At 39.0% G+C, this 25299-nt stretch overlaps 1 protein-coding gene across 2 annotated transcripts; it reads left to right on the top strand.

The window, feature by feature from the left end:
• MED6 (mediator complex subunit 6) lies at window positions 1–23694 on the top strand. Of its 2 annotated transcripts, none has more exons than XM_047864102.1 (8): window positions 1–141; window positions 5300–5459; window positions 7206–7297; window positions 9263–9345; window positions 9702–9810; window positions 11700–11815; window positions 22672–22699; window positions 23284–23694. In XM_047864102.1, exons 1-8 carry the CDS (start codon window positions 120–122, stop codon window positions 23412–23414), a joined length of 741 nt encoding a protein of 246 aa, XP_047720058.1. In that variant the 5' UTR covers window positions 1–119; the 3' UTR covers window positions 23415–23694. The 2 variants fall into 2 exon arrangements, with proteins under 2 accessions (XP_047720058.1, XP_047720057.1); XM_047864101.1 differs by lacking the exon at window positions 1–141 and adding an exon at window positions 3751–3987.
• Window positions 23695–25299: the final 1605 nt, after the last annotated feature.

The following is a 25299-nucleotide window of genomic DNA, read 5'->3' as shown; positions in this document are numbered from 1 at the left end:
GCAGTCTCCGCCTGGCGTTCCTCGCTGTCCCTGCAGTCAACCTCGCGCCGCTTCCGTCGTCGGAGCTGTTACGTTTCTACTGCACGCCGGAAAGAGAACCGGCTAGCGCTTTGGGGATTATGGCGGCCGTGGATATCCGAGGTAACCGGCGCTGTTACCCTTTGTTTCCTGATTGGCTGGGAGCTGGTTTGGGGGTTTGTAGCTCGCGGGGGCAAGGTTCAGGTTCGTTTGTGGTAACTCCCAAGGCTCTGATCTGGCGAAATTCGTTCTCCCCAGCTTCTCAGCGGTCTCTTAGAAGCTTCAAAACGAAGGGGTTGGAAGCTCTGGGCTTTGCCCTCAGACCTGCAGTGTTGTTGCAGACACGCTCTCCAACAAGACTGGGGCTGTTTTGTCCAGGTGAAGGGGTGGCCTTTGGGCCGAGAGGTGGGATGACGTGAGTTGGTTCATCTCTTTGGGACTGGGCGTGGGAGCTGCCTTATTCCTGACACTGCGCCCCACGCGTCCCCGGGCATGAATCCCGAAGATTTTCTTTTTGAGTCTCTAATACCTGCCGTAGAACACACCACAATTACCGACCGCAAGGATCGGCCCTTTTTCACAACTGAACTGTAAAGGTGCTCAGGTATTTGTTGAATCAGTGAATATAGACAGGGAGGCAACATCCCTTAATTGCTTTTTGCTTTTTGATCTCCGTATAAATTAGGCTATACATTCTCCCCAGCACACGTACACACATCTTTTTCATTGAATTTGTAAAAAAATAAAGAAAGAAAGAAAAGAAAAAGAAAGCAGCCTAGGAATTGTGCCCTGGAATTTCAAAGAGTGAAAATATAGCTTGAAGCGTGAGAATTTCGTTCCAAACAGACCAGCTTCCCCCTTGGGAAGGAGGTATGGAAGTTACTCTTCATGAGAACGAGAAAAATTTGAGAGTGAGAGAGTGCCCGTGAATATCTTTATTTTTTACTGTTGTGGTGGTGGCTTCCACAAAACTTCTTACACCTGTAAGAAACTCTCAATCTATATTTACTTCCGTTTGAAACTTTGTGTACTTTTCCTTTAAGAAAGTGTGAATTTTTGTACCTAGATGCAAGCCCTCTTACCCCTGGCCAATTAAAGAAAAAGGGCTTTCCTCAAAAGATGTCTAACTGTAGGGGCGCCTGGGTGGCTCAGTCGGTTAAGCGTCCGACTTCGGCTCAAGTCATGATCTCACGGTCCGTGAGTTCGAGCCCCGCGTCAGGCTCTGTGCTGACAGCCTATTTCCGATTCTGTGTCTCCCTCTCTCTCTGCCCCTCCCCTGTTCATGCTCTGTCTCTCTTTGTCTCAAAAATAAATAAACGTTAAAAAAGAATTTTAAAAAAAAGATGTCTAACTGTAATATGTTCCTAATCGTTTTCACCTAGGGTTATTTTTGTTTGCATATACCTGATTTTTAAAGGGAAGTGTTTTGAGATTCCTTTTTCTATATTAACCAAATGGGGGTCTAGCACACTTAATAGAAATGTATTCTCATTTATAGTTACTCAGAATGTCCAGTGATCTTCAGCATTTCTGTACCGTGTTTTTATGGTTTTGTTTTTTTGTTTTTTTCATTGTGAGAGTTTCAAGTGCCTAATTTTATCACTTGCTAATAGAGAGCTGTAGTTAGGCTATGTCAACATATCCTCTTGCTGTTGAATAAAAAAGAGAAACATTTCGTCCCTCAGAGTTTTCAAATACTTACCTTTCACAATGTTTTACTTTTACTTAGATTTGTTAAGGTCATTACAAAGGCTTTAAGGTGGGAGAATGTCTGGTGTGTTAGAGGAACAGTAAGGTCAGTATGCCTGAAGCAGAGAGAGAGGAGGTGAGAAGGAGATGAGGTCAGAAAGGTAATTGGTGGCTTGATCATATAGGTAGGGATCGTAGGCCATAGTCAAGTCTTTGGCTTTTCCAGTGAGTAAAACAGACCACCACTGGGGGGTTTTCACCAAAGGGGATGATCATAATCTGACTTTCTTTTTTTATTATTTTTTTTTTTAATTTTTTTTTCAACGTTTTATTTTATTTTTGGGACAGAGAGAGACAGAGCATGAATGGGGGAGGGGCATAGAGAGAGGGAGACACAGAATCGGAAACAGGCTCCAGGCTCTGAGCCATCAGCCCAGAGCCCGACGCGGGGCTCGAACTCACGGACCCCGAGATCGCGACCTGGCTGAAGTCGGACGCTTAACCGACTGCGCCACCCAGGTGCCCCATGACTTTCTTTTTTTAAAGGATCACTTTGACTGTTGAGAACAGTGTAGAAAGGAGAGGGTGGAATTAGGAAGACCAGTTGGGAATTCATTCCTGCAATACAAGGAAATGTCGAGGTAGCTGGGACTAGGGTGGTAACAGTGGAGGTGGTAGGAAGTGGTTGGAGTTTGTTTGACTTAGTAGTGTATTCTCCTAATGGCGGTGTGATCATAGGTAGTCCTCAAGTGGCACAGGTAATATTTTCTCAGCCACATATCACCCTCTTAATCTCAGTTAACCATTTTGTAAGTGAACGTCCTTGGATTCTGGAATATATGTGAACCTGTGATGAGTAGAGTCACTTGTCCTTGGCCCGCAATCATAAATTAATTAACATTTGCTGACTATTTTAAATCTGGCCCTATGCAAGTTCTTGATGAGCAAGACATGGCCTCAGTCGTCTAAAAAGTCAAATATAATGGGAACGCATTTGTATTTCTGGGTTATGAGTATTAATGAAAGTGTAAAAATTTCTGTGAGAACATAGAGAAAGAAGCCATTATTTTTGTCTTGCGAAGTAGACAAAGGCTTTGGAGAGATACTGACATTTGAAATGAGTTCAACCTAGCGTGACTGTTTAAATGATATACTAACCTCACACCTTTTTGAAAATAAAAGGAGTCTCTATTTTTCAAAAAGGCATAAACTGGGGGGAGGGGAGGAAAGGTACAAACTAGACCAGCCTTGATTAAGCCAGAGATAAATTTGCTCATGATGATTTTAAAATAAATTGTTGGTACTGCCACCAACATCACCCTAATTAACATTTATTGGGTTATTACACTGTGCTAAGCATTTTATGTACACAATCTAGCATATGGATACTATGTAGTATCTATATAGTACCAACCTCTTTGAGTTCTGTGTGGTAAAGTGGTTAAAATAGTGCCCGGCACAAAGTCAGTGTTCAGAAGCGGTAAACAATATTCTCTGCATTTGTATTGGTCTCCTAAGCCATACTTGCCTGGTTTTTAGCTTTGATTAGTTTACCAAATGAGGAAAATATGACATAGGACTGCTGATCAGGATACATCGTAGTGAAGAAAATTATAGGGAAAATATACTGAACAGTCACTTGGAGCAGATGGCATTTATGATTCCTTCTGAATTCTGATTCCTTATTTTAACTTAATATAGCCAAGCCAAATTCATTATCATTATTTTCCTAAATGAGTATTGGTTCCTAAGTTCTCTGACTTTATAATTGATGATTCAGGAAATTGTCTGTTTTCTCCCCTAAGAATGTCTATTTGTCCTTATTTTCCCATGCATCGCCATTGCCTTCCACCAGTCTTCATTATCTCATGCCCATATTTATTGACTCTCCATAATCGTTGGTAGGTAGAATCTCTAAGTACACATTTGTTTCTGCAAATTACTCTTCTACCTATGCTGAAATGATCTGTAATAATTTAACAGCTTATTGTCAGTAACCTATTATGACATCATACAGACATAGTTCCATTATGTGAGAAACCTATAATTGTCCATCTACAAATGCTTTTGTTAATAATCATTCCTAAAGAAATAAGAAAGAAATGTGTAAGAAAGTTGCTTTAAAGAAAACTACGTTAATAACTGGATTGTAGTGTTTCAAGCTGAGAATAATGATTATCCTTAGTTGCTTTTCATTAAAAAAATCTTTTGCTGAAAATGCTATTTCCTGGCCTGGTATTTGGTCATGGCATGATGTAGTTATGATGAACCATCTTAACGGTGAGTACTGATTATTTGGTCATTGATGTACTTCATCTGTTTGCTTTTTCCTTGGTTTTGCAACACACACAGCACATTTTACCTTTATGTAATTACTTTTTCTCATTTTACTCATTTCCTTCAGAACCGCTTATTGCCTTGGATTAGGTCTTTTTTTTTCAGAGGTGCCAGAAGCAGTTACCGTTTAGAGAGGTTGAAGTTTTCAGTTCTTCCCTTTTTTAACCAGTATTAAATAGGCATTTTGATGTTCAGACTTACTCTTAGTGGGATTTAGTATGATCAATGATATGGAACATTATTGCAATCAATAGCCAATAAAAGCTCAGTAGTGAAAGCTATCTAGTTCTGTTTACCATGTCTTGTTTTTCTTTTTGCATTTTGAAAAATTAAAGAGTTAATTGTATTCCAAAATATGAAATTGTATGTAATTAAGGGCATTCTACTTCTCATTAGCTTCATAACTTTTACATTCATTATCTCCTCTGTAATAATAGCTTCCTAACTTATTTCTCTGTCCCTAATTGGTGAGATCTCAAACTGGTGGCTGTGGGTGTGTTTTCTTTGGGATGCATGTTGTCTGACAATTTTTGAACAAAACTCAGGATTTCCAATTTTTTGAGACTTTTCTACATTTTATATCCTATCATTTCACACAATCAAATTATTCTCTAACCACTTACCTCTATATTGGTCTATCTTTGTATGTGCATTCTCTCTGCTTGAAATTACTTTGCCCCCCCCCCCGCCTTTTTTTGTCCTAGATGAACCTCTGTTTATTCTTTTTTTTTTTATTTTTTTTTAACGTTTATTTATTTTTGAGACAGAGAGAGACAGAGCATGAATGGGGGAGGGGCAGAGAGAGAGGGAGACACAGAATCGGAAGCAGGCTCCAGGCTCTGAGCCATCAGCCCAGAGCCCGACGCGGGGCTCGAACTCACAGACCGCGAGACCGTGACCTGAGCCGAAGTCGGACGCCCATCCGACTGAGCCACCCAGGCGCCCCTGTTTATTCTTTAACATGTAGTGCTAAAACCCACCTCCTCCTCACCCAGTGAAAAATCATTACTGTTCCCTCAGACAAAGTATTCTCCCTCCACCGTGCTCTGATAACACAGTTATTCATATCTTTATTTTAGCACTTATCATGTCACCTTGTTATTGCTTTCTTGCACACTTACCTCTTCTGTGAAAGTGTATAGGTTAGGATCCTTGTCATCCTTATATTCATAATGCTTCCTGCATTAGGTGCATAATAAATGTTGGGTTGGCTTTTTTACTTTTTTCTCATCCTTTATCATTTTGTTTCCTATAGATAATCTGCTGGGAATCTCTTGGGTTGACAGTTCCTGGATCCCCATTTTGAACAGTGGAAGTGTCCTGGATTACTTTTCAGAAAGAAGTAATCCTTTCTACGACAGGACATGTAATAATGAAGTGGTCAAAATGCAGAGGCTTACATTAGAACACTTAAAGTAAGTTACTGTAAGAAGATAGCATTGTTGCCAGTTAGAGATTTTGAAATGAATGGTTCTTTCAAGCTATGGATAGTGAAGTACAGAGTAGAAGTTTGGGAAGAACTGGAGTTTTGTTTGGGTTTGTACAAATTTGACATGCAAAAGAATGATCAGTAATCACTTGTAACCTAGGAAGTCTTTTCTGTATAATTTCATATATTACTGTCTAGTAAAATACAGCTATTAGGTTTAGATGCAGATCTAATTAGTGATTTTAGCAATGCAACTGTTATCCTCAACCAGGTGACCATACTTACTGTCTCTCTTTTTTTTTAAATGTATATATATATTTTTTTTTTTTTTTTTAATTTTTTTTTCAACGTTTATTTATTTTTGGGACAGAGACAGACAGAGCATGAACAGGGGAGGGGCAGAGAGAGAGGGAGACACAGAATCGGAAACAGGCTCCAGGCTCCGAGCCATCAGCCCAGAGCCTGACGCGGGGCTCGAACTCACGGACCGCGAGATCGTGACCTGGCTGAAGTCGGACGCCTAACTGACTGCGCCACCCAGGCGCCCCAAAATGTATATTTTTGAAAGAGAGAGAGACAGAGGGAGGGGCAGAGCGAGAGAGGGAGATACAATCTAAAGCAGACTCCAAGCCCTGAGCTGTCAGCACAGAGCCCGATGCAGGGCTCGAGTCCATGAACCGCGAAGTCATGACCTGAGCTGAAGTCGGACGCTTAACCGACTAAGCCACCCAGGGGCCCCTTACCGTCTCTTTTACATCGAATGTAATGTCTTAAACTATAGTCCGGTTAATAGTAGATTTTTCTTTGTATGACAAATAAAATTTTTGCCTGGCAATTGCAAAGTATTTCTTCAGAGTTAGGATGCTAAATAATTAAGAATTATTACAAAAGTTTCTGAAACAGCTGTGTATATAGTTTTTATCATTAAACATCAGAGAGGGTTCATGAAATTAAATTTCTGTGGTATTTTAAATGACTTTTGTTATGAGGCAAATATTTACAACTATTAGAACAACTTGTTGCTTTTAAGCAATCTGGCAGGTTAAAAAAATGTGTTGGAAGGATAAGGTCTTTGATGTTTTCTAGTTGAGTAGCATATAGAGTTGAAATATATAGTCAAGACATGTATAGTCTTCATGTACTATATATTTTTAGATTTTACATATATTTATGTATCTCAGGAAGCATCATGCTATTTTAGTTGCAGCTTTTTGAAATGTACACTCTTCAGTGTACTTTTATGACTGAATATGCTCAGATTTAAGTTTATTATGAATTTTTATAGAGAAACTTTGTTGTTTAAAAATCAAATCTTACTTTATATCCCACCTGTCTGGGAAAATAGCCAGTTTTATTGGACAGCCAGTTTTTAATATCAAACATAGGCAGTTTTAAATTTTTTTTTTTCAACGTTTATTTATTTTTGGGACAGAGAGAGACAGAGCATGAACGGGCGAGGGGCAGAGAGAGAGGGAGACACAGAATCGGAAACTGGCTCCAGGCTCTGAGCCATCAGCCCAGAGCCCGACGCGGGGCTCGAACTCTCGGACCACGAGATCGTGACCTGGCTGAAGTCGGACGCTTAACTGACTGCGCCACCCAGGCGCCCCTAACATAGGCAGTTTTAATCCAATTTATAATGTTGCTGTATTTTTATATAATAATCTGAACGTTCTACACAGTTGATTGTTGGGCATTCATAGATCTCTGGGTGTCTGTGTTCTGTTTTCAGTCAAATGGTTGGAGTGGAATACATCCTTCTGCATGCTCAAGAGCCCATTCTTTTTATCATTCGGAAGCAACAGCGGCAGTCCCCTACCCAAGGTAAAAATGTGTAGACTTCAGGCATAATTTTCTTCTTAAAATGCATGGCTTACTTAGCTTTCTGAGCCACATGTTCTTATCTATTTGGATTGGGGTCTGTTTGGGGGATCCCCAAGACCATTTGCATGTTCAGTGCCTTGCTAAGAGGAGTCAGCAGACTCAGCATCTAGGTATGTTAGTTATAATCAAGATTTGTTATGGCAGTGCAGTAAGGATCCACAGACAGATCAATAAGGGAAAAAGCCATATCAAGTGGGATCTATGGGAATCCACGTGTAAGCTTCCGTTGCTTTCCCTCCTGCGAGGGGCCTCACCAAGTGCATCCTCCCTCCAGCAGCCCCCACGCACATGTGTAATATGTCTGCTCAGGGAAGGCCTTTTGATACTCAATTTCTTTCGAAGGCTAATCATGTGGACATCCTCTGCCTGCCAGAATTCCAGCTTCTCAGAAGGAAATGAGGTTTCCATTGTAACCATGTTGTTATAGACAAATTGTCTAGGCACTGTAGTATAGCAGGCATAAATTTACCACTTAGGAAATGTTTCAAAAGCCAAGTTCCACTAGTCATATGCTTGGATATCAGGAGTCTTCTAGCATGCCCAAGGACAACTCTGTAAGCACTAACAAAGCAACTTGCTATGTTGCAGCCACCTCTTCTGTGAGTATAGTTGTTGGGAACCTCTGGTGCCCTAAGTAATTTCTCATCTCAGTCCACTGAGTCTAATTCTGTTACAAATTCGTAGAGGATCAACTGAAAATCCTCGTTGACCTATTCAACCAAAATTCTTACCTGGCTTCTATTACTAAACATAAACTTGCTCTAGAAATCATACTGAAGGGTGTAGAATTCAGATTTGACTTTGAATCAAAGAGCTAGTCACCTATTCCAGGCATGACCAGCTATATCTCCTCATTAGATAACCTTTTCAAGACATTTAGGAAAAACCTGCACCCTGGTATTGGTTCTTGAGCAAAGAATGACTTGCTAAAGAAGTTGTGGTTCCAGAGTCAAGAATCCAAATGTAATTTCAAAATCAATGATCTAGAGCCCCTTCCCCAAGGAAAAAAGAACCTTAGACAAAGGCAAGACCAGGAACAAGATTTCCATGATGAGAGGGTTCAAGGTATGGAAGCAACAGAGGTGGTACCAGCTTCACTAGCAGCTGTTTTCTTCTTTAAGACCCAGGAATGGGGCACAGTGGCAAGTTTAAAAAAAAAAAAAATTTTTTTTTTTTTTAGTGTTTATTTAAAAAAATTTTTTTTGTTGTTTATTTATTTTTGAGAAATAGAACACAAGTGAGGGAGGGGCAGAGGGAGAGGGAGACACAGAGTCCGAAGCAGGCTCCAGGCTCTGAGCTGTTGGCCCAGAGCCTGACGTGGGGCTCGAACTTGCGAGCAGTGAGATCATGACCTGAACCAAAGTCAGACACTTAACCAACTAAGCCATCCAGGCGTCCCTGCAGTGGCAAGTTTAGTGCATCTGATATCTTCACCTTAGGCCCTAAATCTCTCACTCTAAGGTCTTATTCTCCATAGTGTAGTTGACTGATAGCAGCGTTTGATCACTTGGGAACTTATGAAAAATGCACTATCCCTACTGAATAAGAATCTGACTTTCACAAGATGCTCAGGTGATTCAGAGGCACGTTCAAGTTTGAGAAGCACTGCTCTAGTTTGCAAACCTTTTCTGTTACGGTCCAGAGAGTAAATATTTTAGGCTTTGAGGGCCTCGTGGAGTCTGTAACAGCTACTCAACCAGTGTCAGAGCAGCCTTAGATAATATAAATGAATGAGTATGGCTGTTTTCCAATATAAATTTATTTACAAAAATGGGAATTGCCAAACCATGCCTTAAGCTTTAATATGGAAAAATAGCAAATTTTAGTTGTTCTTTTTATGAAAATCTATTTAGCAGTTTGTATGCATAGCTGTATTCATGAATGTTTTTATTTTCACTCCTTTAGTTATCCCACTGGCTGATTACTATATCATTGCTGGAGTGATCTATCAGGCACCAGACTTGGGGTCAGTTATAAACTCTAGGGTGGTAAGTATCTTCACACTCTTGAAACACTAAACAAAACTTTTAATCAAGCTATATTTAATCAAAACTTTTAATCAATCAACTTTTAATCAAGTATCCAGGAATGCAACAGAAGCTTCTCCTTCTCTTTCTCGTGTAGGTTGGTATGAAGGGTTGACTATCAGAATATCTTGAACATTGGTTACTATGGGCCAAGTCCATGTTAAAAGTATATATCACAGCCCAGCTCTGTAGTGATTCAGGTTCTGGAAAAACCCCAGAAAATTACTATCTTTGCATATGTAATATTTTGTGGGTGTTTTCTTTGGAGATTTTAGTTGATCTAATGAGAAATTCAGAATTTGTTTTCTTTTTACAAGCTCACTGCAGTGCATGGCATTCAGTCAGCTTTTGATGAAGCTATGTCCTACTGTCGATATCATCCTTCCAAAGGTTATTGGTGGCACTTCAAAGATCATGAAGAACAAGGTGGGTAGAATACCTGGACCTCCTAAGAACTCTTTTTGGTGTTTTGAGAATGAAGCGGTTTTCTTTAGGAAAATGGCTATTGATTTCTAGGTGTGTTTTACATAGGAAGACTTCATAGGATGATGGCATTGTCCTAGCTATGATTCCTGTAACTGATGTGGTAATAATAGCTTTCCCACAGGAACAGATGTAAATTTTAATCTGTAGGTAACTGGTAATCTTTTATAAATTGATTCATGGTTTTAAAATATTTGGAACATATAGAGGATAATCAGTGTTTGGAATGAATCATGATGATGTATCCTGCTTACCTAACTGTTGAGTCATCTTGAAATCTGGAACCTAAATATCCCCAGTCTTCAACGTAGGGAAGATGCTTTAATAGCCCTATTTGCAGATGGCCAGTCTGTTTAATGATCTTTGCATGTTACTACCTACCCAGGTCCCCTAGTTTCCATAGCTGCTAATCTGCTACTTGTTCTGCACCGTATTTTACAATAAAAGTACTCCTGGAAATGTGTCTATGACAATATACCTATACTTGAAATTTCCTTCTCTGAGAAATAGCAACTCAAAATAAGTTATTGAGGGAAAAGTAGCTTTTAAATAGAATTCAGCCTTTAAATGGAGCAAATGGTCTTTCAGATACAGTTGTATTTATTCTTTTTTTTTTCTTCAATATATGAAATTTATTGTCAAATTGGTTTCCATCAGTTGTATTTATTCTTAATAGTAGGTGCAGGTGGCAACATTTGACATAGGAAAGTTTCTCCCCAGAGCTGTTTGCCCCTGTTGTAGTGGAATGTTTGCAATAAAACTTATCTGGAACTCTTCATTGAGAGACAGTGCCTCAATACACTTAACCTTCTGAGGAAGTTCCACACACGTTTGATTTCAGAAATTCTCTTGCAGGTTCTTTTCTTTCTTTCTTCATGATCTGCTGTCGTTTGGTTTGTCCTGTCCCCTGCCCTTCCCAGTGAATTACAGTCTTTATAATTGAGTATGGTAACTTGAGTTCGTGAATGTTGCATTTCCATTTGTAGCTATTAGGTATAGTGGGAAGACCATTTTAATATACTTAAAATATACACAAGATAATTTCAAATTAATACTCTGGATTGTGATTTAGGTAATTATGGAAAACTTTAGCCTTAAAATTCTCTTTCTTTTTTTTAACGTTAATTTTGAGAGAGAGAAACAGAGTGTAAGCAGGGTAGGGACAGAGAGAGGGAGACACAGAATCCAAAGCAGGCTCCAGGCTCTGAGCTGTCAGCACAGAGCCCAACGTGGGGCTTGAACTCATGAACTGTGAGATCATGACCTGAGCCAAAGTCAGACACTTAACCGACTGAGCCACCCAGGCGCCCCAGCCTTAAAATTCTTAATATCTATGTATGCTTACATACCAAAACTGAAGTATCTTTAAAAGAATCAGCTTTTCATTTTTTTATTTTTATTTTTTTTAAGATTTTTTGAAGTTTGTTTAATTATTTTGAGAGAGAGAGCAGGGGAGGGGCAGAGAGAGAAGGAGAGAGAGAATCCCAAACAGGCTCTGTGCTCTTAGCACAGAGCCCAACGTGGGGCTCAAATTCACAAACCATGATATCACGACCTGAGCCGAAAATGAGTCAGATGCTTAACCCACTGACCCACCTAGGTGCCGGAGGAGTCAGCATTTTAAATGTTAAAATGTTAACTTCATTTAAGACGGAGAGTTCGAACACTTGTTTGTATATGTTGTGTTTAATTTATTTGGGGGGATGGTCTTTGGAATAGCAGTCATTAAAAATAATGATAATTTGAGTATATTCATGGTGGACAAAGGTATGTAAAATATATACACCAAACTAATTAGGCAGTGTTTTGATTTGGATTTCATATTTTAATAGATAAAGTCAAACCTAAAGCCAAAAGGAAAGAGGAACCAAGCTCTATTTTTCAGAGACAACGTGTGGATGCTTTGCTCCTGGACCTTAGGCAGAAATTTCCACCCAAATTTGTGCAGGTAATGAGAATGCATGTGGTTAATGTTGATTTGACACTTTTTCCTGGAATATTTATTTTTAATCGAGAACTGTTTCAGATGTGACCTAAAAAGACTGACTTTCCTCATTAATTAAAAAATGGTCTCTTGGCGAAAAATCGTATCTGAATCAAAGGAAAGGTTTTCAAAGACTTAATGGAAGAAGTAGGTAAAGGGATTGTAATTAACACTGTTCTGTGCCTTTAAGTTTATTTTCTCTTTGAATCCTCACAAACTAAGGACTGCGTACGCACAATGTTCTTGTTCAAAGGTTGCTGAAAGTGTCATAGATGGTAACTAAACTAGAATCTGAAACATGTTGTTTTTACTCTGTCTGCTGCCTTTCAGCCTGATGTGGTAGCTATCTAAGTCCTTAAATGATAGATTAGTTAAAACTTTTGTAATAAAAAGAACATTTGAGGTAGAGTGTTTGGCATAATAAATGGAGGAAGCAGGAGTAGTAGTAAATAGAGTTACATCATAATGGTGATTTTAGTTATGTGAATTCCATTGTTATTTTGGGTGGTTTTGACAGCAATAGCAAAGTGAGCTTTTGAAGTGAGGTAAGTATGTGAACATGTTATTCTCCTGGTTAGTCTTAGTTCACACAGGTGTTTACCAGGGCTGTGTGTACACAAGGTTGGGGGACTAGGATTTTCAGGTGCGTTTTAGATTAAATGAGATTTTTCACACTTTGGGATAACTTTAAAACAGTCCTCCTGTTCCCCTTTCCCTGACCCTCCTTGTGTGAGAGGAGTGCGCTGTTGGAATGGTAATGTGATGAAGGGAGCAGAAGACAGAGTGGAAAGCAGCGCAGGAAATCTTGCGAATTGTATTTGGAGATAAATTGTGTCTTTCGAATAAATAAACAAATGTATTGTAGTGTCTGTAGGAATCTGAGTACCCATGACAGTGTAGATGAGGTGTCGTTGACCATTCATTCAGTGAGTACATAGTATTTATGAGGGGGGGTGGGGGGAAGAACACCTAGACATGCACAGAACAGCAGCCGTTAGGCACATGTGACTACCAAGCATGTGAAACATGGCTCGTCTAAGGTGCGCTGTGATGGAAGTGTAAAATACATACTGGGCTCAAAGACTTAGGGAGAAAAAGTAAAATATCTTAATAATTTTAAAATATTGATTATATGTTGAAAAAATGCTATTTTAGATATATTTGGTTAAGAAATAAAATTTATCGGTTTCTGTTTGAAAATGTAACTACCAACTTACATTTGTGGTTCACATATTTCTTTTGGATAATGCTGATCTAGAAAATGGGGATAGAACACACAAAACCAGAAACATGAAAGAGTATTAATGGACACATTAATGGCTATATTAATTCATGGACAGATTTCTCAGAAACCAGAAATCCTTAGTTAGTTCTTCTTTTTCTAGTTCCTTGAGCTGTAAACTTAAGATTGCTTATCTGAGAACTTTCTTTCCTTTTTTAAAAAATTTTAAAATCTTTAAAATTTTTCTTTAAAAAAATTTTTTTAAGTTTATTTTTATTTTGAGACAGTGTGCAAGAGCAGGGGAGCAAGAGGGGCAGAGAGAGAGAGGGAGAGAGAATCCCAAGCAGCCTCTGTGTTATCGGCACAGAGCCCAATGTGGGGCTTGAACTTGTGAACCGTGAGATCGTGACCTGAGCTGAAACCAAGAGTCAGTCAGATGCTTAACTGACTGAGCCACCCAGGCGCCCCTCTTCTTTTTAATGTAGGCATTTATTACTATAAATGTTACTGTTAGTACTGCTTTTGCTGCATCCCATAAGTTTTGGTATGTTGTGTTTTCATTTTTATTTCTTTCCAGATTTGAATTCCTTTTTGATTTCTTCTGTGACCCCTAAGTTGTTCAGGAGTATGTTGTTTAATTTTCACATACAAGTTAGCCAATGCAAAGAAATTGAAAAGGAAAATGAAACTAAGAGTTGTTTTGAAAAGACAAAACTGACAGACTTTTAACTAGAGTAATAAGAGGAGACTCAAAATTAGAAATGAAAGAGGAGAGGGGCGCCTGGGTGGCTCAGTCGGTTAAGTGTCCGACTTCGACTCAGGTCATGATCTCACAGCTCGTGAGTTCAAGCCCCGCGTCGGGCTCTGTGCTGACAGCTCGGAGCCTGGAGCCTGTTTCAGATTCTGTGTCTCCCTCTCTCTGACCCTCCCCCGTTCATGCTCTGTCTCTCTCTGTCTCAAAAATAAATAAACATTAAAAAAAAAAAAAAGAAATGAAAGAGGAGATAGAAACAAAAGGATCGTAAGAGACTGTATAAACAATTACATGCCAACAAATTGGAAAACCTAAAAAAAAAAAAAAAGAAAAAGAAAAGAAAAAATTGGAAAACCTGTAAGAAATTCCTAGAAACGTACAACCTCCCAAGACTAAGTCATGAAGAAACATAAAATCTCAACAAACCAAAAGTAGGTAAGGAGATTAAATTAGTTCTCACAAACCTTTCCACAAAGAAAAGCCTGGGACCAGATGACTTCACTGGTGAATTTAAAGGGAGTTAATACCAGTCCTCAGACTCAAAATTTGCAAGAGGAAGGGAACATTTTCAAATTCATTTTATGAGGACAGCATTAATCTGATACCAAACGCAGACAAAGACACTACAAGAAAAGAAAACTACAGTTCAGTATCCATGATGAACACAGATGCAAAAATCCTCAATGAAATACTAGCAAACTGAATTTAACAGCACCTTAAGAGAATCCTACACCATGATCAAGTGGGATTTATTATCCCTGAGATGTAAGGATGGTTCAACATACTGAAATGAATCTTGTGATATACTGCATTATCAGAACAAAGGTTAAAAATCACGTGATCATCTCGACAGATGTAGAAAAGGCATGTGACAAAATTCAGCACCCTTTTATGATAAAAAAAAAATTCAAGAAAATGGATATAAAAGGAATGTACCTCAAAGTAATAAAGGCCATATGTGATAAACCCACAGCCCACACACTCAATGGTGAAAAACAGTTTTTCCTTGAAGATCAGAAACAAGACAAGGATACCCACTCTCCACAGTACTGGAAGTTCTAGCCAGGGAAATTAAGCAAGAAAAAGAAATAAAAGGCATTCAAGTAGGAAAAGAAGTAAAATTGTCTTTATACGTGATCCCTGACAGATCTTATACATAACAATTCTGAAGATTCCCCTAAAAAGCGGTTAGAACTAATCAACGAATTCAGTGAAGTTGCAAGATGCAAAATGAACACTCAATTGGTTGAATTTCTGTACACTAACAACAAACTATCTGAGGAGGTTTAAGAAAACAATCCCATTTATAATAACATTAAAAAATACATGGTAATAAACTTTTTGTTTTCAGCTTTATTGAGATATAACTAGTGTTTACCATTGTGTAAGTTTAAGGTATACAGTGTGTTGATTTGGTACACTTCTGTATTACAAAGTGACTTACCATAGCATTAGCTAACACTTCCATCATGTCACATAACTACCTTTTCTTTTTTTGTGGTGACATCATTCAGGATTCACCCTTACCAACTTTTAAATGTATAATACAGTATTAACTATAACCACTATGCTGTACATCGAATCCCTAGAACTTGTCAGTGGAGATTTGTACCCATTGACCAACATGCTCCTCTTCTCCTGCCAATGCTCTCTCAAGCCACTGATAACCATCCTTTACTCTGTATGAATTTGACCTTTTTATTTTTTTATTTATTAAAAAAATTTTTTTTAATCTCTATTTTTGAGAGAGAGAGAAAGACAGTGCAAGTGGGGGAGAAACAGAGAGAGATGGGGAGATAGTATCTGAAGCAGGCTTCAGGCTCTGAGCCGTCAGCACAGAGCCCAACGTGGGGCTCAAATTCATGAACCGGGAGTTCATGGCCTGAGTTGATGTCAGATGCTTAACCGACTGAGCCACCCAGGCACCCCCGAATTTGGCCTTTTTAGATTTCATTTATATGTGAAAGTATTTCACATTCTCTTTCTGGTTTATTTCCCTTAGCATAATGCCTTCAAGGTTCATCTTTTTTTCTGCAAATGGCAGCATTTCCTGCTTTCTGGTGGCTGAAAAAGACTCAATTTCATACCACATTTTCTTTATTCATCTTTTGATTATAGGTTGTTTCTATATCTTGGCTATTGTGAGTAATGCTGCAGTGAACATGGGAATGCAGATGTCTCTTCAGTATCCTGTTTTCATTTTCTTTGGATATTTTCTTCCTCCTAAGTGGGCTTGCTGGATCATTTGGTATTTCTATTTTTAATTTTTTAAGGGATCCTCTGTACTGTTTTCCTTCCATACTGTTTGTACCAGTTTACATTCCTGCCAACAGGGTACAAGTGTTCCCTCTTCTCCACATCTTCACCAGCACTTGTAATCTGTTGTCTTTTTGATGATAGTCATTCTAATAGGTGTAAAGGGATATCTCATTGTGGTTTTGATTTGCATTTCTCTGATGATTAGAATGTTGAGCACCTTTTAATGTACTTGTTAGCCAGTTGTATGGCTTCTTTGGAAAAATATTTGTTCAGTTCCTCTGCCCATTTTTTAATTGGGTGGTTTGGTGTTTTTGTTTCGTTGTTTTGCTTTTGAGTTGTATGAGTTCTTCATATATTTTGGATCATAACCCCTTACCAGATATGTGATTTGCAAATATTTTCTCCCGTTCTGTAGGTTGCCTTTTCATTTTGTCGATGGTTTCCTTTGCTGTGCAGCTTTTTCGTTTGATGGAGTCCCATTTGTTTATTTTTGCTTTTGATGTGTTTGCTTTTGGTGTCAAAACCAAAAAGTTATCTCCAAGACAGATGTCATGGAGCTTATGGCCTATGTTTTCTTCTAGATATTTATGGTTTCAGGTCTCATGATTTCAGTCCATTTTGAGCTAATCTTTATGTATGGTATAAGACAGTGGTCTACTTTTGGGGTGCCTGGGTGGCTCAGTCGGTTAAGCATCTGACTTCGGCTCAGGTCATGATCTCGTGGTCCGTGATTTTGAGCCCCGCATCAGGCTCTGTGCTGACAGCTCAGAGCCTGGAGCCTGTTTAAGATTCTGTGTCTCCCTCTCTCTTTGACCCTCCCCCGTTCATGCTCTGTCTCTCTCTGTCTCAAAAATCAATAAACGTTAAAAAAAATTTACAAAAAAGATAGTGGTCTACTTTTATTCTTTTGCATGTGGCTGTCCAGTTTTCCTAACACTGTTTATTGAAGAGACTGTCCTTTCCCCATTGTGTATTCCTGGTCCTTTGTTGTTAATTAATTGACCATATATTTGTGGGTTTATCTCTGGACTCTCTGTTATGTTCCATTGATGTATGTGTCTTTTTATGCCAATATCACACTGCTTTGATTAACCACAGCTTTGTAGCATAGTTTGAGCTGGAAGCATTCCCATGTTTATCGCAGCATTGTGCACAGTTGCCAAGGTAGGGAAATAACCCACATGGCCAACAACAGATAAATGGATAAAGAAACTGTGGTATATACGTATAGCGGAATATTATTCAGCCTTTAAAAAGAAGGAAATTGTACCATTTGCATCGTCATGGGTGGACCTGTTAGACACTATGCTAAGTAAAATAAATCAGTTGGCAGAAGGATGAGTACTATATGATTCCCTTATATGAGGTGTCTAAAGTAGTCACACTTACAGATGCAGAAAATGTGGTTGCCTTAGGACAGAGGAAGGGGGGAAATAGGGAGTTGTTAAATGAATATAAAGTTACGGTTATACAAGATGAATAAGTTCTGGAGATCTGCTGTACCACATAGTGCCTATAGGTAACCATATGGTGTTGCACACTTAAAAACTTGGTAAGAAGGTAGATGTCGAGTGTTCTTAGCACACGAATAAAACCCAAAACCAAAGAAATATAAGGAATCTTTTGGGAAGTGATGGATGTGTTTACCTTGATTGTGGTGGTGGTATCCCGGGTGTATGTGTATGTCCAAACTCATCAAATTGTACACATTAAATATTACCCTATGTGATTGTGGTGGGGAAGAGTAATGGAATACAAGACGTAAAAGATGGTTAGCGTTAGATTGAGGATTTTGTATGCTGGACAAAGGAATTTATGGTTCATTTTATAGTCCAGTATTTATTTGCTATTTTAAACATTAAGTTATTTGAATTATTTGAACTGTCATCACTACAAACCAAAGCAGTGTCAATTTTTATATATTCTTTTTTAAATAATGCTCTCTTGAAGTTTAGACATATCTTTTTTCCTTTTAATGTTTGTTTATTTTTGAAAGAGAGACAGAGAATGAGCAGGGGAGGGGCAGAGAGAGAGGGAGACACAGAATCTGAAGCAGGCTCCAGGCTCTGAGCTGTCAGCACACAGCCCGACATGGGGCTCAAACCCCTGAACCGTGAGATCATGACCTAAGCTGAAGTTGGATGCTCAGTCGCCTGAGCCACCCAGGTGCCCTGAGAAATATCTTTTTTTTAAAAAAAAGATTTAAAGAAGTATTTATGTATTTATTTTGAGAACGAGACTGCATGAGCAGGGGAGAGGCAGAGAGAGAGGGAGAGAGAGAATCCCAAGCAGGCTCCATGCTCAGCCCAGAGCCCCACCTGGGACTTGATCCCATGACCATGAGATCATGACAAGAGTCAGGTGCTTAACCAACTGAGCCACCCAGGTGCCCTAGAAATATTTTGTACCTCATCTTCTAGATGCTTACCACTGACTAGCTGAGAACTATGAATGATGGCAGTCGGGACCCATTAAATGTTACAAAACAAGTTGCAAGGAAGTAATGCAGTATAGTTTTATGAAGGTGACCATTAACAATGTAGAGGATGCTTAGGAAAAGGTGATGTTTGGAATCAGAGAAGTTAGGTTGTGGAGAGCTTGAACTAATTCTGTGGCTGTAGAGAGAAGATAGATTCAAGAGATATTTGAATTTAGGATTGCCCAAATTTGGTGGTCGGATTTGGAGAGGTTGGCATTAAGGATAATTCTGAGGCTTCAGGCTTAGATTCAGACTTGGTTTTGATTGTTAACCAAAATTCAGAATATAGGAAAAGAAACAGATTTGTGGTTTAAGTATTAGGGGTTTAAATTTTAGTTGTTAAGCATTCTATTTTCATTGACCAACCACCAGAATATTCAGTAGCTTACTGCTGTGTTTGGGTTCTGAGGTATTCCAGCTGAATGACCTCTTTTTTTTTTTTTTTTTCTGGCTGGGTGTCCTGTTAAGTCCCATGTGCTGTCCTATCCTGATGAGCTAGGCTGGACAATACAGAAAACCCAAAGACTTTTGAATCTTAAAACAAACAAACAAACAAAACCTTTGCTTTATAGAAAGTTATAGAAATTTAAGATAATATATAAAAGTAAAGAGAATAATTACAAACAAAATCCCCATGTACCCGTTATCTGGCTTTAACAGTTATCAAACATAGCCAGGCTTGTTTTATGTCTTCTTTCTCTATTTCCTCCCAATTATTTTGAAGCAGGTTGTAGACTTCATATCATTTCAGTGAGTTTTTTACATTTTTCTTTTAAAGGTTTAGCTACAATCATACTTCAGCTGTCATTTTCTAGAACCCCACCTTTCCTGGGGCGTGTGGGTGGTTCAGTCGGTTAAGTGTCCGACTTTGGCTCAGGTCATGTTCTCGTGGTTCATGAGTTCGAGCCCTACATTGCGTTCTGTGCTGACAGCTCAGAACCTGGAGCCTGGTTCAGATTCTGTGTCTCCCTTTCTCTCTGCTCCTCTCCCATTTGCACGCTCTCTCTCTCTCTCTCTCTCTCTCTCTCAAAAATAAATATTAAAAAAATTTTTTTAGAACCCCACCTTTCATTTAACCATCCAAGGGCCAAAGCCAACTCCCAAAGAGAGAGTATGTCCAACTCTTTGTAACAGAACTAGGAGAAAGATGGCTTTTTCTAGAATTGTTCCTCCCTTTGCTCCTTCTACCCAAAACATTTCTCCTTACATCGAGAGAAGAAAATAGATACTTGGTTTACTTGAAATTTCCTACAAGCTCCCTATTTACCCATTGTGTCTCCCAGAACTATTTGTAGTTCAAAACTTACTCCTACTTATCCATTATTTGACAGTTGAGCTGCTGGGTTGCCCCTATGAAAGTGCTCAGGAGAATATTAGAAAAGTCCTGCCTACTTTGCTGGAACTCCTTTTTCCATATTTTAATTTGTGTTACTACTGAGAGTTACACTGATACTGATGTGATAGGAGTTCAGGGCCTTTTGTGATGAATGTCTTTTCAATGCTGTTTTCAGAAGATGCTAGAACACCAGAGTATATTACTTCACTAGATTTATCACAAGGTTACTTGATCAGATTTTGTCAGAAAGGTGCCCCCATTCTATTTTCCTATCTGAAACCACATCCTACTAGTTTGTTTGACAGTATTCACTAGAAAAGCTGAGAGAGAGTGCATTGGATGTTATTCCAGTGTCCACATCTAGTCCAGTGTCCAGTATAGTTCAAATGGTTCAGTGCTGGGAGTATAAGAAAACCCCTCTCAATTTCTCATTTCCTCAATGTTGTGCCATATATTTCCTCTCTTGTTTTAAAGTAAGAAAAACTATTTGTTCCCTCAGATTACTTTAGACATGTTTAATTCCTAATGTGTTCATAAGATATGTGATAATGTGGGTGTGTTGAGGGTTCCCATAACGCCCTCATGTTTGGAGATTTGCTTGAAGGACTCACAAGATTTATTACAGTGACATAGTAAGGATATACAGCCAGATGAAAAAGACAAGTAGCATCTGGAGGAGCCCATGTGCAGGCTTCCTTATATCCTCTCCTTCTCATTAGGAGTTACACAAAATGTGTTCTTTCAACAATGAAAATGAGGCAACGTGTGTGGTATTTCTGCCCAAAGAAGTCCATTAGAGACTTGGTTCCAGTGTTTTTTTTTGGGGGGGAGGGGGGGGGATCATCCTATAGGTGCTCTCTAGCTCATACCAAAATTCACATGCCTGGAAGAAAAGCAAATGTTCAACATGAACAACATTGTACAGTCTAGGCACAATGAGCCACCACTATCAGAATGGTGAGAACTTTCCAAAACTCAAAATTCCTAGTCATCAACAAAGGCCACCCTTGCCTTTCAAACATAGAAGCCTCAAGCCTTCTATGTTAATCTTTTCTGCACAATGGGTAATAGTATGGAGCTCAGTTTTGGTCTTTTTAAGTGTAATGTTCCCAGAACTTGCAGTTGGACGGGCTAGTAGGCAGTTGGCAGCATGAATCTGGAACATATGATATCAGGAAATTTGGTCATCTTTAGTCCTAGGAATAGATAACAAAGCTTAGGGAGGGCATAGAAATTCAGAAAATGCCTGGAGACGTTAACTTTAAAAACGAAGAGAACATTTTCTTTGGAGATGACAGAGAAGTCTATAAAGCAATGTGTATGTATAGGTAAGGGTATAAGTTTGAAGGTAGTTAGATGGGAGGGAACTTGGGTTGTTGACATCCGTTTTTTAAAATGTAGACTACAGGGGCACCTGGGTGGCTTAGTCGGTTAAGTGTCCGACTTCGGCTCAGGTCATGATGTTGCGGTCCGTGAATTTGAGCCCCATGTCGGGCTCTGTGCTGACAGCTCAGAGCCTGGAGCCTGTTTCAGATTCTGTGTCTCCCTCTTTTTCTCTCCTCCCCCGCTCATGCTCTGTCTCTCTCTTCTCAAAAACAAATAAACGTTAAAAAAAGATTAAAAACATAGACTACAGAGCCATTGGCTTCAGGTGAAGGGTAGGTTGTGAGCCTTGAGGAGGAAGGAGGAGAAAAGTTTTAAAGCATTTAACTTGGGTAATAGGAAAAGGGAGACGACAGCATAATCAGATAAAAGAACTGCTGTGTACAATGGAGGATCTCACTTTGTCCCTGACTCATGATGCCCCCATCCTTTCTTTCCTATAGTTTGGTTTTTAATAGTACTCTAATCAGAAGCCTTTACGTTCATAGGAAAATACCTTTTTCCTCTTTGCTTCCCGTACCTGCCAACTTTCAAAGTTGGAGGGATGGGGCGCCTGGGTGGCGCAGTCGGTTAAGCATCCGACTTCAGCCAGGTCACGATCTCGCGGTCCGTGAGTTCGAGCCCCGCGTCAGGCTCTGGGCTGATGGCTCAGAGCCTGGAGCCTGTTTCCGATTCTGTGTCTCCCTCTCTCTCTGCCCATCCCCCGTTCATGCTCTGTCTCTCTCTGTCCCAAAAATAAATAAACGTTGAAAAAAAAAAATTAAAAAAAAAAGTTGGAGGGTTGATCCATATTTCATTTGCTTGCTTTGAGCTCATATCCCCGAAACAAATAAGCCTCTGGAGTCTTGAAAGTCTCCATTATTCTCTCCCATTGGATTCTACTTAGCTATTTTTTTCTTAATTTTTTTTAAAGTTTATTTACTTATTTTTGAGAGGGAGAGAGGAAATCCCAAGCAGGCTTCGCACTGTCAGCATGGAGCCCGATGTGAGGCTTGAACTCATGAACTGTGAAATCATGACCTGAGCCAAAACTAGGCGTCAGACGCTTAACTGACTGAGCCACCCAGGGGCCTCTCTACTTAGCTACTTTTTGAAAGCATTGTAGCCTGGGTACAGAGGTAGAGGGCTTATAGATAGCTGTTCAAGGGAAACTTATTTATGTTTGACTCTTTCTAGTTCTAGTTCTGTCTTTTCTGGAACATGAGAATAAGTAGAAAGTGATAAATTTACTTTTTATGGTACATGAATAGTAGTTTCTCTTTATGGAGTCAATTTTAATATAATTTGAATGAAGGTATTATTTTAATAAGAATTACGACGTCAAGAAGAAGAAAATTTTGCTAACCTGCCCTGTTTTCTCCCCTCTCCCCCCCCTTTTAAATTATAGCAAAAGTCTGGAGAAAAGCCTGTCCCAGGTATGTTCCTGATGTTCTTATTAAACTTGAAATAAAACTCAGTTAACAACTATAGCATGTAAGATGAGCTGTGGTCCTTTTGTCCTTCTAGACTCTCTCATGGTAATTCATTACTTCTAATTTTTGAGATCTGCTAAATTGCCAAAAGATGGTGATTTGTGGTAGTCATATTAGTATTTGAAAGATTAATTGGAGTGGAAAGAGTAAGTATTGAGGATGTGTGGAGAAGATGAGGTGATTTGAAGTTGTTTTTAGTTCATATCTCAGTGTGAAAAAAAGCTGTTCTGTTTCATCATTGAAAAAAGATTTTGAACTATGTGTTCAGCCTGGGATAGACTATATATCTTGTTTATGCATAATGTCCTGTGTTTTTGTCTACTATCACAGATTTGCTTGGGTTATCAGGTTTTTAGGTTTGTAAATGGGTTCTTCGTCTGCCTGATGAAACTGCTAAATTTAGCATTTGAGATAAGCAGCAGTTCTAAATGAACTTAAGCCTGAACCATTCACATGACCTTTGTCTAAATTGATCTCATCCCTCCACCTTCCTCTCCCTCCAAAAAATGTCTGCTTTTGATGTCTAGTGGATCAGACAAAGAAAGAGGCAGAACCTATACCAGAAACTGTAAAATCTGAGGAAAAGGAGACCACGAAGAATGTCCAACAGATAGTGAGCACTAAAGGCCCCCCGGAAAAACGAATGAGGCTTCAGTGAGTACTGGTCAGAGAGAAGCTTGCAAGACTCCTCTTGTCCATTGTTGATACCTCATTACCGTGACAGGCTCTTGAACTTTAAAATTCTTTGTCACGACCCTTCCATTTGTACAGAATGTGCTTGTTCTTTAAGAAGGATGTAAGGATCCTCATGCTTTTGATAAATATTTTTTATGTATCTTTTGTAACCTTTCCCCTACTAAACTTGAGCAGCTTCCTTACTCAAATGTATACTGCTATATATACATCTAAAATCAAAATAAAAGTATTTGTATAAATCACTTTATCATGACTTTTTTCCCTTATTTCTCTCGCTGAAATATTTCCACATGCACTTTGTAAACATGAAGGATTAATGTGAAAGGAGTAACTAAGCTTATTTTCTTATATTAGTTGTGCATTTCTCAGTATTAAAATAATAAGTTGCAATTTGAAAGATAAAAGGTAAAAACCTTCCCCTATAAATACGATAACAGTGAAGTTTCTTTGTGCATAGTTATTTTCATTTTTTATTTTTTCTATAATTTATTCATTTTTTTATAATTTATATCCAAGTTAGCACATGGTGCCACAATGATTTCAGTAGTAGGTTCCTTAAGCCCCTTACCCATTTAGCCCATCCCCCCCACAACCCCTTCAACAACCCTCTGTTCTCTGTATTTGAGAGTCTCCCTGTTATTGTATTATTTTTGCTTCCCTTCCCTCAGGTTCATCTGTTTTGTATCTTAAAGTCCTCATATGAGTGAATATGATATTTGTCTTTCTCTTGACTAATTTCACTTAGCATGATATCCTCTAGTTCCATCCACATAGTTGCAAATGGCAAGATTTCATTCTTTTTGCCAAGTAATACTCCCTTGTGTGTGTGTGTGTGTGTGTGTGTGTGTGTGTGTGTGTGTGTGTATCTTTATCCATTCATCCATTGATGGACATTTGGGCTCTTTCCATACTTTGGCTGTTGTTGGTAATGCTGCTATAAACATTGGGGTGCATGTGTCCCTTCAAAACAGCACACCTGTATCCTTGGGTACATACCTAGTAGTGCAATTGCTGGGTCATAGGGTAGTTCTATTTTTAATATTTTGAGGAACCTCCATACCGTTTTCCAGAGTGGCTGTACCAGTTAGCATTCCCACCAGCAGTGCAAAAGAGATCCTCTTTCTCCGCATCCTCGCCAACATCTGTTGTTACCTGAGTTGTTAATGTTAGCCATTCTGACAGGTGTGAGGTGGTATCTCATTGTGGTTTTTGATTTGTATTTCCCTGATGATGAGTGATGTTGAGCATTTTTTCATGTGTCGGTTGGCCATCTGGATGTCTTCTTTGGAAAAGTGTCTGTTCGTGTCTTTCGCCCATTTCTTCACTGGATTATTTTTTCGGGGGTGTTGAGTTTGAAAAGTTCTCAACTTTTATCTAACCCTTTAAGGTTCTAACTTTATCTGATACGTTGTTTGCAAATATCTTCTCCCATTCCGTCAGTTGCCTTTTAGTTTTGCTGATTGTTTCCTTTGCTGTGCAGAAGCTTCTTATTTTGATGAGGTCCCAACAGTTCATTTTTGCTTTTGATTCCCTTGCCTCTGGAGATGTGTTGAGTAAGAAGTTGTTGTGGCCAAGATCAAAGAGGCCTGCTTTCTCCTCAAGGATTTTGATGGTTTCCTGTCTTACGTTTAGGTCTTTCATCCATTTTGAGTTTTTTGTGTATGCTTTACAAAAGTGGTCCAGGTTCATTCTTCTGCATGTCGCTGTCCAGTTTTCCCAGCACAACCTGCTGAAGAGACTGTCTTTATTCCACTGAATATTCTTAACTGCTTTGTCAAAGATTAGTTGGCCGTATGTTTGTGGGTCCATTTCTGGGTTCTCTATTCTGTTCCATTGATTTGAGTGTC

The sequence above is a fragment of the Prionailurus viverrinus genome, chromosome B3 (assembly GCF_022837055.1).
Source record: "Prionailurus viverrinus isolate Anna chromosome B3, UM_Priviv_1.0, whole genome shotgun sequence".
NCBI lineage: Eukaryota > Metazoa > Chordata > Mammalia > Carnivora > Felidae > Prionailurus > Prionailurus viverrinus.
This window is presented reverse-complemented; position numbering and strand designations above follow the sequence as displayed.

Excerpts from the sequence above, each read along its gene's own strand:
- MED6 (XM_047864101.1), top strand. The coding sequence starts at position 3,879 with ATGATTATCCTTAGTTGCTTTTCATTAAAAAAATCTTTTGCTGAAAAT. Across the intron at positions 9,346-9,701 it reads CAGTTATAAACTCTAGGGTG|CTCACTGCAGTGCATGGCAT; the intron begins GTAAGTATCTTC and ends TCTTTTTACAAG. Across the intron at positions 9,811-11,699 it reads CAAAGATCATGAAGAACAAG|ATAAAGTCAAACCTAAAGCC; the intron begins GTGGGTAGAATA and ends ATATTTTAATAG.